At 38.4% G+C, this 13,249-nt stretch overlaps 1 protein-coding gene across 1 annotated transcript; it reads right to left on the bottom strand.

Moving 5' to 3' along the window:
- Positions 1-5,599: 5,599 nt before the first annotated feature.
- Positions 5,600-13,218, bottom strand: MDH1B (malate dehydrogenase 1B). The gene is made up of 9 exons (XM_068408066.1): positions 13,137-13,218; positions 12,616-12,728; positions 11,513-11,647; positions 11,208-11,350; positions 10,018-10,520; positions 8,798-8,939; positions 7,663-7,826; positions 6,374-6,513; positions 5,600-5,656 (listed from the first exon to the last, which is right to left on the bottom strand). Exons 1-9 carry the CDS (start codon positions 13,156-13,158, stop codon positions 5,600-5,602), a joined length of 1,419 nt encoding a protein of 472 aa, XP_068264167.1. The 5' UTR covers positions 13,159-13,218.
- Between the last annotated feature and the right edge of the window lie 31 nt (positions 13,219-13,249).

The following is a 13,249-nucleotide window of genomic DNA, read 5'->3' as shown; positions in this document are numbered from 1 at the left end:
GATTTGCTTTAATAAGTTCTTCATTAGAGACTACAATGCCACAGTTTTTATTGAAGTTCTTTGAAAGAAATACCACTATGTTTCTTTTTCACTATTCTTCTATTTTCTTCTTTGCTAAGGTTTAGAGCTTGGACTCAACCCTGGGTTCTGCAAGACTGCAGTTCTGCCCAACATTTACATAGGCATGTAACTTTGCTTATACAATTACTCCTAAAATGGGTGCAGTAGTACATGACTCTGCACAGCTTGACAGAAAAGTCAATGTAGGGAAATCAATGAAATCAGAAGGTTCTAAGCAATGAATTAAACATAAGTGTTTAGTGACAGCTACATGTAGCAACCTAAAAGACAGACTTACAAACACACAGCTTGCCTCATGTTTTCCTCCTTTTTTTCTCTCCACCAAAGGTACATAAAATAAAGCAAGAGGATTAATTTAAAAATACATGGGTTAAACACTTAAATTAGAACTCACTCATTAGAATTTGCTCACTCAAATAGAACAGATCCACTGACTTCACCGAGTTATACAACATGCATAATCTATTAGTACTTGATACTTAAGCTCTCCATCCAGTACACTGCAACGTCTAACCTTTGAACTACCCATATGGATAAACACACTATACTCTTGCACTAGGGTATTCATGGTCTCAAGTTAATTATGTGTTTAGGATGTGTTTTACCAAACTGGCTGTCACTGTGCAACATCAAAACATCATACCCATGAACCCTCCCTCCAAAAAGTTATGAAAGGCGTTATTAACATATGTACAGTCCACATTTTTATATACAAAACTCCATGGAGAGTCCAGCTCTTGACTGCAGTAGGAGTGCTTGGGTGAAATGAACAGGATCTACTTCAGTGTTAGCAGATCTACTTTACAATGAACGTAATACGAAAGTAGAAGCAGCATCTGCCTGTCATCAAATCTAAACTAAGTCTGCTGACTATTTCAGTCAGTGTGTTGTATTTCAGCTACATGTGCCCTTCATTAATAATTAAAAACACTTCCACAAAACAAAAAATAATTTTAAAATTAATTACAAATGTACAGGAAATAAATTTTTACAATTTTAAACCCCAATCCCATTAACAAAAATACTCTTATGTGCAGAATAAGAGTGGCCTTATTCTTGAATCCTATTGGAATGTGCAAGAAAAGTAACATGCTTGATTACTTACATATATTTTGTTTGCCTACACAGGTTCTGAGAATATGTACTTTATCAAATAAAATGCATTTTAAATCGTGTTGCATAATTAAGTTAAAGTACAGAGAAAGACAAACCAGATTCAGTAAGGCAGAAATCTCCCAACAGATCAATTTACTTGATCACAGAGGCCTCCCTTCTTTTGAAATCAGACAACATATGATCAACATTTTAAATATGCATAAAATAAACTACAATTACTTTTGTTTCCTCTGAAGGGTGAAAACATTCTATGTTGTGCTCAAAGGCCGAAATTATTGTCTCCTCTTAAACACAGTAACAGCACTTACCTTTCTCTCAGCTACTTACTAAAGGCCCAGAAGTCAGACGACACCGCAAGCGAAGCCCAGTAGTTTTATAGCACTTAAAAGTTGACTTCAAGGTACAGTTCTAAAGGTTTTGCTTTTACATGAATGCTGCTCACAACAAATGCCTGGCAAAGGCCCAGATCAAAGTATCAGGTAATTGTCTAAGCAGTCAAAACAGAGAACACTAATTAATTAGTAATAAATATCCTGAATTATTAAAGATAAAACTTCTTTGATCTTTGTTTCAAAGCAATTTTTTCTCATGGTTAGAGTGCAATATTTCTAAATTGAGGGGCCTTTACTAAGCATCTCACAGTTGCTGAGAAACAGTGTTGCTATAGAGACTGAAAATGAGGTGGAAGCTGGCACAATAATGCAGAAAGCAGAGTGTGCTGTAACAAACAGTTGGTGCAACTACACAGAGAGGAAAAATAGTAAGTCCTAGTGGTAATGTCCTAGAATAAGAATTGTTCAGACCAACCAGAAAGCTTACACACTCTTCAGTACACCCAAATGCTAGGGTTTATGCAGAATATGTATAACATTTGTAAGACACATAAATTTATCTTAAAGCCCTTTTTCATAAATTTTTCAACAGTTAGTCTAACACCCAGGTAGCAGGATTCATCAATGCTATGAATGAGAAAATGTGTACCAGAAACTACTTATAGAAACCCCAAACTTAGTGATGACTAAGTCTATCACTGTGTTACAACTGTAATCAACTTTGAATATGTTACCATATTTTAGGTTTCCTATTATTTTTATTCTTTCTTTCTCTCCTAAGCAAAAGCTAGGAAAAGAAACTTTTCCATTCTACTATGCTTCCATGAGGAAAGATCTCAATTTCCCTCCAGGCCACTAGATAAAACGAATTAGAATAATTTAGGATACAAGAGACATCCAAGACATTAGTTTTGTTTTTCTCCTCCCAACCTCTGAGAAGAAACTCTTTGCCTGTGGTGTTCAGGCAGTGACCCAGAAGTCCAGTAAGCATGCTTATATATTGCAGAAACTGTTAATTTCCTTCTCATTAACAGCTGTGCAGTGTTGGTGCTTGAACTGCAGTCTGTTTGAAGTACTATCTCCACAGGTAGAATAAAAGAATTCAAAGAGTAAAAGACTGTCCAATCATATTCCATATAGAAAAAAACAAACATAAATACACATTAGAGAAGCTAACTTTTCCTCTCCTGTCTTGGAGAAGGAGCTATGGAACAAACCAGGTAGTTTGTAAAGACTACTGGTAGCATCCTTCCCTGCTATGCTCTCCTGAGACGTCTGCCTCCAGATGCTCCTCAGAGACTCCGCCAATTTTCTGTGCATACACTACCAGAAACTAATTCCCTGAAGACCACTTCCTCATGAAATGAATGATTCCTAACCACTTTCTTCAAAACTTTTTACAACACCTGCCTCTACAGCTCCCATGTGAACTCTTCCATGAAGATACTTGTAACGATATCTCAGTTCCTGTAAATGTTGCTTCTCCCATATACATTTCACACAAGAAACTACACTCTTCCAACGCCCTTGTGATACCACAGCTTTCTGAGCTCCTCTTTCTAAGACCAGTGAGACACACCTCCTCCTTCTGTCCACATCAGCTGATAAACAACAAATAAACTTCTCTTCGTTTCCTCATGTAAGAAGTCTACCTCTGCTCAGAGTTTGAACCTCCACTTGAACAGAAATAGTGAATTTATTCCAACTATATGTATCTGATTCAAAGAACAGGAAACTTTTTATTTTACTTTAAAAACACACACGTATGATAAAAAACTAGCAAGTACAATAATATTTCATTTAACAGTCTCCATCTTTTAAGACACCAAAGACATGCAAGTGAAAGTGGTTCCTCAAAAATCCTGTTTAGACAAGGACTTAATTGCATGTTTGACTTAAAACATATGAGTAGTCCCTATGAAACTCATGAAATGAATAAAAAACATGGAGACAAAAACGTTCTTGTCACTAAGGAGATATATGCACTTAAATTTTTGTGTTAAAAATCATTTTTGCCTGAGAGTATGTATTCTTACACAAGTACTGTGTTTCATTACGTCTGAAACAAGAATTTGGAGTTATAAAACTGCTACTGTATGTGTGATAATCTTGCTCAAAATTGTCATAATAGGAACATTTTAGACATTAAATGATGTTTTTGAAACAGTTTATTGGTCTGAAGAAATAAGTTGTTGGATGTAAATGAAACCCTAGACTCATTGAAGTCAGTAGGAATTTTGCTTTGGTCTCCAGATTAAGAATGTTATATTCACACTGTTTTTGAAATATTTTTCTGCCTACAGATTTCCAGGTTTTTGATGAGGAAGATACTGTAAAAGCTATGACAATGTTTAGCCTTTCTTTGTAGTTTGCTCTTTTGAGCAATGGAAACATTGTTTTAGTATGGGAATTTTCAGCATTTTCTCATCCAGACAACTCTGGCTAAAGTGAGCCAGTAGGCAAGGTTTCCATCTCTGTAAAAAAAGCAAAAACAGTACATATTTTTGCCAACCTCCTAAAATACTTACATGTGCAAGAAGATAAGCAGGGCATTTCAGTAATACTTGAATAGTACAGTACCTGATACTAATGTCACAAGAGTAGGCCACAAATAAGCTGTTAGCTGCTAGCAGTGGAAAGGCCCTCTACCTAGTGCTTAAAGCAGCCACAAGAGGAATGGGACAGCTCTACAGAAAAGCAGTGCCCATAAAAGTAGAGAGCAGACAGGGAAGGACACGCCTATCTAATTGGGAATCTTCTGTCTGGGTTAATCAAGGTCATGATTAGTGGAATAATTAAACTCTGCATTTATCAAGAAAATCTTACTGTGTCTGCAGTCCTTTCCTGAGAAACAAGCATGGATAACCAAAAGGCTTATGTGCTCACTAAAGGCCCTGGGCATCAAGCCCCAAATAGTTTCCCCATTCTTCAGCCTGCCCTTAATGCAGAAGAACAGCTCATAGTATGATAAGTGCTGATATCAAAGTACTGGAAAGAACCTGAAGGAAGGGAGAAAGAAACTAACTAGGGAAAAGGCCTGTAGGACCTAAAAGTAGAAAGAAATGGCTAGCACATTGGGAAAATAGGTAGGAAAAACAGCACAGAAAGACTTGGAAGGAGATGTGGGGTTTTTCTTCTGCACGGGAAAAGCAGATGTGGATTCAGGGGAGTTTTGCCATGGCAGTATCATGTAGCCTATAGCCTTTCCACATGCTGCTAAATATTAGGAAGGGATATCGGAGTTTTTCTATAGATTTTTTGTTTAAATTTCTCACATCATTGTGCATTTAAAAAAATAAGTCATGATAAACTTAGTGTGTCATTAACAAACAAAGCAAAATGGCTTAATAATTTATAATGTAGGGATCTCTAAAAGATCTTTCATCTATTGTAATTGGAAGAAGTGGCAGACGTGGCTGCCACTTACTGAGATTGCCTTCTCTATAGAAATGAGGAATATCTTTTTTTAGCCTTCTCTCTTTGGGTGTCTCAACTTTTTCTTTTTCTGGCTGGCTTATAGACTAAAGATACTGAATGAACTGTTTGGTACTGTAGCAAACAGAAAAATGGGAAGTTTGAGTTCCAATTTACAGTATTTTTTCTCTGTTAGAAATTCAACTCATTATTTCTAGATAGTAAAGAACAGTAAAGTATAGTAAAGAATAGCTTCAAAAGCATATAGTAGGACACATGGTGAAAGTGCTTTTCCAATAATAGTTACTTGGGTTAAAAAGATTTTATAGTTACTAACAACTGAAGACAAAATGTGTCATGCTAAATGTGTTATTTATGCTCAGCTTTTATATTCATGATCTGTGAATGACACAATAGAAACTTATCAAAACAAGGTTGCTACCATGCAGGCTTGTATCCTATCATCATGCCGCAGGCATGGTCAGGATACATCAGACAAGCACTTGTTATTTATATTCTTTTCTGAAGGATTTTATATCCATTTAAAATGAAAGGGACATAAAATAAGAATCCATTATTAAATTCTCACTTAAAACTTTATCTCGTCTTTATGGGGAGAAAAACCCACTTTGACGGAAATATTTTTTACTGGTCTTTTAATCAGCTCTGTATGGATGCATTTCTTTTATTTCCTTTAGGGCAACGAGCTTCTCCTGAATGGAAAAAAAAAATCAGTTTTAATATCACCCATTCTTTTCATCCACTGTAATTTCTAGCACAAACTTAAAATATGTTAAAATAAAATAATCCTTACATGTTACTAGAATGACTGAAGATCACAAAATCTGATTGAAGCTAGAATGCAGAGTTTGGGAACAGTCTTTGTAGTATTTTAATATTCAGTCAAATTAAATTATTTTTCTCTCACTAAGTGACAAGAAGTTCATGATGAAATTACTGCTCACTGATTTTGTATTTTCTGAAAAATCCCTAATTCTAGTAAAATCTGGCCTTCATTCATGCAGAGTCACAGCCATAAGGATCCCAAACGATATGTCTGCTGGCATAGAACTACTCTCAATACCACACAAGCAAAGTCAACATCAGCAGCAGAGAATGTAGAAACACTAAATTAAAGCTAATATTTCTGTTCTGCACAAAGCCTGAAGAACTTGGGGGTGCAAATTCTACACTTACATAGGTGAACTTATTTTATCGTCTCCTTTTTGGGCAACAAAACAGTTGTCTGTTCATTTCAATATACAAATACTACCTTACACTTATAAATACCTGGCATTTATCATGCCTAAGTGCATGTGTGCAGTTTGTACGTCTTACACTTGGAGTAAAGGTCTCAGTATTCAAAGTTATATTGCAAAGTACCCGCAGGTGGCAGAATGGGCACGCTATTAGACACAAGAAATCATCACCTGAATCAGCTCATGGGCTAAGCATGCCAGAACTTCTTGGGTCGTTTCATTAATTTCTAATTCTGTCATGACTTCCCAGTTACCATTCTGGAACCTCACTGGCATAGAGAAGACAATTCCTTCAGGAACGCAAAACTGACCTGAAGAAGAGGGAAAAAATGACCCAACCAAATTATTTCCAATTAAAAAATACATCCTCACCAGTGTGAAGATTAAGTCCTACAGACCTGCAAAAGTCTGCAACTGTTAAGATGTTAGTATAAACAGAGACTGCCTTTTTCAGTGTACATTTCAAAGACTGACGAGTTCCCCTTTTACTATAACTTTGTATTTTAGTTAGATGTACATGAATCATAGAACAGGTTGAGTTGGAAGGGACCTTTAACGGTCATCTAGTACAACCCCTCTGCAATGAGCAGAGACATCTTCAACTAGATCAGGTTGCTCAGAGCCCTGTCCAACCTGACCCTAAAAGTTTCCAGGGATGGGGCACCTACCACCTCTCTGAGCAACCTGTTCCAGTGTTTCACCACCCTCATTGTAAAAAATTTCTTCCTTATATCTAGTCTAAATCTCCCCTCTTTTAGTTCAAAACCATTACCCCTTGTCCTATCACAACAGGCCTTCCTAAAAAGTTTGTCTCAATCTTTCTTATAAGCCCCTTTAAGTACTGGAAGGCTGCAATAAGGTCTCCCCAGAGCCTTCTCTTCTCCAGGCTGAACAACCCCAATTCTCTCAGCCTTTCTTCGTAGGAAAGGTGCTGCAGCCCTCTGATTATTTTTGGGTTCTCCTCTGGACTCGCTCCAACAGGTCTTTCCTGTGCTGTAACACAATTTCTGTAACAATTTTACATCTTAAAAAGGGGAAAAAAATAATTTTTTTATTTCATAAAAGGGTTAAATGGCTGCTGTGAAACGTTCCATTTATTGGTCCACATAACTACAGAAGAAGAACGTGCTTTTACAGCTTAGGCTCTAAGAACTATAAAGAGTCCTTCTGCCAAAACACATACACGAGAAAAGCATTTAAACTAAAAGACTATGAGACAATCTGCAGCAAGACAACATTTACCTAAGAGATATTTGTAAGAGGTGAGTATCAAATCACAAGCTCTGGAGAGCAAAATTGCTTAGATTTGGAGGTTCTTATGCTGAAACAAACTCTCAGCCTGCCATTATACCACGATTTGTTTTACAAGTTTTTATTAAATTAAAAATCTTGATTAAAAAACAACATTATACACACTGGGGAAAGCTACAAGAGAATATGTGAAGCAAAAGTAGATTTACCTTCAGTAAGTATTCCCACAGAAACGATCTCCCCAGGAGGAGAGCCATGATACCAGTATCTCAGTACAGTGGCTACCGCATGAGCAGGTAACATTCCTACACAATGATAGACCCGGGAACTCAGTGAACTCTGTGCAGACAGAAATTCTGAATGGATCCATTCGCTACCAACAAAAAAGGGAGCAGGGGGAAAAAACGAAGAAAAAACTAAGATAACTGCAGAAAGAGTAGTTTTCTAGAGGAAAAGAGAACTAAGCCTGAGGGAAGAAAATAGTCAAAACTTATTCAAACTTCACTGCTGAAGGCAAAGCACTTAAAGACAGAAAAAGAGGCTCTAATAAAAAGTGCCTTGACAGGTAACAACAAGCACTACTTATCTATGAAAGTTAGGTCATTTACTCAAGTCATAACCTGTATTATTATTATTATTATTTATATGTATTACCATCTTATGTAAGAAGCCAGACATGAACCATAATCCCCCTGTGCTAGGCACAGTACAAGTACAGAACAAAAGAAACGTCTGCTTTCCAGTAAATGCTAGGTTTAGACCAGAGTGGGAGCTCTGGTCTATATAGCCAGGCCCGAGTGCATGTCACATCTGCTGCCCTCTCATTGCACCCAGCCTTTCTCTGCTACTTTCTGCAAGAAGCTATCTAGCTGCCAGTTATCCTTTTTATGTATATTAACAAATTGTCTATTTTTCGGAAACTGACATTAGTGTGCTCAGGCCACACGTTCAATGGAATTCAGGTACTTCAAGATGCAGATATATGTTTAGTATTATTTCAAAGTTTCTTCACGTATATTAGACATCTAAGTCACTGTCTGGACTTCTATTACTTCTTATAGGGTGCTCATGATATGATAGAAGAGAAACACACTTAATACGTAGGAAAACATAGTTATAAACAAAGTTGGCAGGAGAGTCAGAACTATGTATAGCACTAGGAACTACTCAACTTCTTTTGCAGACTGAGTACTTCAACTTGAGTTTTCCTATGTGTACAGCACTAGTCAGGAAAAACAAATCTTGAAAACAAAAACCTTTCTTGATGTTTATAAAGCATTTCAGATAAACCTGGATTAAAAGCAGTTATTTAGTTTTACTTTAAAAAAAAAATCTGTACTGTACCTATCATAAATCATATTCAACAAAGGATGTGAAAAATTAGCTGGACCCCAAATAGCACAGTCATATCCATAAAGTTTTGCATGTGACAGATCAATGTAGTTACAGCCGGTAATATTGCCCCAAACAATCACGTCTTTAACTCCTGTAACAGAGAAAAATACATAGATTAATGAAGAGACAAATACTTTCACAATGTAGGCTGGACTAGATGATTTTCAGAAGTCCCTTTTGAGATGAATTATTCTTCAATTAGTGTCCTGCCTTGATAGCAGGAATTATTTGATCTGAAACATGCAACAAGGTTCTCCATAACATGTGGAACCTCATCACAAGCTGAAAAAGGAATTTTCATTTATATCATGTTTTTGTACATAATAGGCAAAACCTAGTAAATACTTAGCTGTTAAAAACCAAAACATATTGCAAACATAGAGCAATTTTCCTTTAAAAATCCTGTACATGCAAATACAGAATGCCTAACAGTAAAAAATCATTAAAAAAAAAAAGACCTGCTTTGATGCAAAAGGAATTTCTCAAATAACCTGCTGATAGGCTATTCAGCTTATTAACTTACTTTTCTATTTTATTAGGCTCCAAAACATCTAGACTTGTCATTGATGACCAGTTCCTATCCCTGCAACATTGAAAGAATCCTGATGCTGAGCAGGCTGTTGGAGCACACCTTTGCTATGCAGTGCAGAACTGTGCAAATAGAACCAAGCTATAGCAACTGACCTGAGAAAGAAAGGTAATTAACACAGAATAGTACTACAGCACAGTTCTACTATACTCTCATTATCTGCACAGCAGTATGTTGTCATGTTTATTCACAGCTAGTTTGCGTGTCTCCAAAATAACAATGCGCTGCAGAGTGCAAATACAATCTTGAAGTCCTAGTTCCTGATCTGCAACACAGCTCAGTCCTCTTAGTGTATTTCCAGCATGAAATACACACCATAATAGCAGGGATGCGTCCAAGAGTTAGCAAAAGAATTGACATTCATGGGATCAGGCACAGATCCAGATAGCAGGAAGCACAGAGAAGGGTCCCACCTGCTAGTCGCACCTTGGCATTCTGGACAGCCACGCAATTCAGTGGGTGCACTGCTGTGCTTGCATTTCTGCACGCACATCAGCTGTGTTCTACAATGAAATATGTACTCTCAAAGGTGTCCATCCACTGAATTCCCCAAATGCTACCAGAACACACAAACACTCACCTGCTGCATTCATATTCAGCTTCCTGGCCAGCATGGCTTTAGCTGCACTTTCACAGGATGTCGCAACGGCAATGACATTTTCAGGCTTAATGGACGGGCCGTATGTCATAATCATCATCGCTTTAAGGTTTACAAAGGTTTTTCCTGATGAAATTACTCTGACCTCACTCTTGGCATTCTTCTCAATCAGGGGAGCATACACTTGACAGATCTCACCCACTTCTCTGATGTAGTTCTCAAGGGACTGTACTTCACGGTTTAAGAGGACGTCATCAAGAACAATGACAACATCGGCTTGAATAAAAGCCTCATCTATTTCAGTGTGCTCTGAAATACTGCGGAGGAGCGGGAACGCCATGTCTTCAGCTTCCATTACAATACCGCAGAGAGCTTCCTTAAACTGGTCAGTGTCAAGCAAATGGATACTGATTTCTGTGGTCATCCCAAACACTTCTCCATTTGCCAACATAGGGATCAGCTGATAACACATCGGAGCTGATGCACTGATAAGAGAAGGATATAGAAAAATTATAGTTGACGACTCACCACTGCTTGTTTGGAAGTATTACATAAATAAACACAAAGATCTTTCTTTTGTATTTGATTGTGTAAATAGAATATGTTTAAATTAGCTTGGATCCTTTATTGCTCTTTCTGTTATTTTAACAGGTTAAAATTTAAAACAGTTGTGTCCTCCTTTCATGTGAAGGTTTTTCCATCCTATACATTTCAGTTGATACTGTCACTTAAAAAATGATGTCTTTAAAGAGCCACAATTTTTTTAAGGTGCCCTGTTAAGACTATCAGAAATACAGAAATTTCTAAACCTAGAACTGCAAGAGACTCTTTACTTATTTAAATATTTCCAAAAACATTCAATGCAAGTTAGTTGCACTACAAAATTCCTAGCTTGTTTTGTAAATACTTGCTTTTCCCTAAGGTGTTCTGGGGGCTAAATGGTGCCTGTTCACATCCCTCACTTAAACCGGTGCAAAATGTAACAAAAGTAGAAATAATTTCTAAATTATATACTGAATGCTCACAGTGAGGGGCACAGAACGTAATTCAAATCAGCAAATTCCAGGGATTAGTCTGTAACTTCAGATAGTTACACCTGTTACACATGATAGGAAAAAAATGCATTCTTCTGAAGCTGAGTGAAACTTCATAGATATTCTTTTTACTCTCACCTGGTGATCCAGATCTGCAAAGGCTTGATAAGACTTTTAATCTCTTCCTCCTCTTTTTCAATTTCAATATACGCCTGCAGGTTCTCCTCAGCAACGTCTAACATTTCCTCACTCAGCATCCTTGAGGTGATGCCGTAATAGCGCTAAGAACAAAAAGGATGATCTCCAATCAAATGACAACCCAAAACAAGCAAGGTAACATTAGAAAGGATAGCTTTATTTTACATTTGAAGGAGGAATAAAGATCAGCAATGTTATAAGAAAACATAAAATATGGATTTACAGTATTAGAGGCAGCACATTACCTGAGCATACTCCAGAAAATCATTAACTCCTCCCAGAAGCAGACCTTTCCCTCCACGGTCCAACAGTTCTCTCCAAATGACAGGAGACTCTCTGTGTTCCCATCCATTCATTTCACAAATGTCATGAAGCCACTGCTGATGTAAACATCCCCGACAAAAGGTTTTAATACTTTTTCACAGTTGGTAACACTTAAATGTTACAGCTATAAACATTCTTATTATTTCCTCTCAATACATAATTACAAGGTGCTTCACAACTTACTCAAGTACCAGTGTGTGCAAAATGAGGAAATAACACAAAGCAAGGCATGGTGATACACTGTGATACCTCAGGAAAAGAGCAAAAGGTTTTACTTCTGCTTGATTTTACTGCTGTAATTTTGCTCAATTGTCTTAGCGGTACTAAAGATAGCAATGTTGTGAAGCAGCGAGTAATTTGAGGAGTTCTATTTGGCTGCAGAAGGTAAGTAAGATGAAGAGGTTAATTGTTATTCACTTAACTGTTTAAGTGACTTACTTGGCTGAGGTGTCAAGCAAAATGTGAGGTAATAAACATCATAGTACTGCCTGTCTCATGAAGTAATACTGCAGTTTTTTCAGTTCCTTATAGGAACTACAGCGCAGACATGGCAACGTCTACAGCAAAAGTACTCAGAAAGGCCCATCCACGCTGTAAACAAATATGTGAGATTTAATTTCATACTTCCATTGTAATTCAAAGCCCTTGAATGCCAGAAATGCTCTTGACAAGTGACAACTCTGAAGGCATATACAATCACGGTGTGCAAAAGATTTACAGGCTAAGCAGCCATTTACACATAATAAAAACCCAATAAACTTGAACTTCTTACTGACAAAACACAGCTTTAGGCTGGCCCTCATTTTGTGCCCATCTTCTGTGGTAAGACTCACGAGAATGCCCATCTCTCACAACATTCAAACCTTTCCTCTGGCTGGCTCTCACAGCCAAAGCTGCTTCTGCAGCACCTCTACCCACATATCAAAATGCTAACATAGGACAAGAGACATACTACAGATGAGCACATTCCTGGCTTTGCAGAGCACTGGGGCATCTACCAACCACTTGACTTACAATCCCTTACCTCCCATTTGTCAGGGTGCTGAGTGATCTTGTGAACCCTGAAGTTTGGCAAGTTCGCCTGGAGATAGTCAGCCAGGAGTTCGACTTTGGCATAGTGCGGGCAGTTTGCCTTACCTGTGAACACAGCGACAACACCACCAATGGAAGATTTTGTGATGTTGACTGATAAGGGCTTAACAGACCAAACAGTTTTTAATTCTTCCAGTCAAGGAAGAGTCTCATGTAACCAGCATCCCATGAGTTCCGAGAAAGTAACAGGACAACCAGCAAAGACAGGATAATTTCAGAGGTGGAACAGTCTCTTCAGCCAGCGTTTGAGGGGCTGAGGAGGCCTCCCCGAGGGGGGCAGAAGCCTCTCCGGGGGGATGAGGAGGCTGACTGGGAAAGCCCTGAGGCGGCGTGCGTGCAGACACCGCCCGAGAGACTACGAGAAGGGCAGGTCAGGCAGCGCGCAGGGAGGACCGGCCGTCACAGCGCAGGCGGGCCGCCGCCGGCCGCCCCCCGCCCCGCGCGCCCCCTCACCGGCCACCACCAGCTTCGCCATCCGCGCGGCACCCTCTGACGGCCGCCTCGGCGTTGCGCAGCAACGCGCCGCGCGCCACGGCGCTTCGTCCCTCGGCCCGCGCCGTCGCTCT

Source organism: Nyctibius grandis, chromosome 9 (assembly GCF_013368605.1).
Source record: "Nyctibius grandis isolate bNycGra1 chromosome 9, bNycGra1.pri, whole genome shotgun sequence".
NCBI classification, from domain to species: domain Eukaryota; kingdom Metazoa; phylum Chordata; class Aves; order Nyctibiiformes; family Nyctibiidae; genus Nyctibius; species Nyctibius grandis.
The sequence above is the reverse complement of the archived record's forward strand: the minus strand, read 5'-3'. Positions and strand labels throughout refer to the sequence as shown.

Excerpts from the sequence above, each read along its gene's own strand:
- MDH1B (XM_068408066.1), bottom strand. The coding sequence starts at position 13,158 with ATGGCGAAGCTGGTGGTGGCCG. Across the intron at positions 11,648-12,615 it reads AGCACCCTGACAAATGGGAG|CAGTGGCTTCATGACATTTG; the intron begins GTAAGGGATTGT and ends TGTTTACATCAG. Across the intron at positions 10,521-11,207 it reads TTGCAGATCTGGATCACCAG|TGCATCAGCTCCGATGTGTT; the intron begins GTGAGAGTAAAA and ends TTCTCTTATCAG.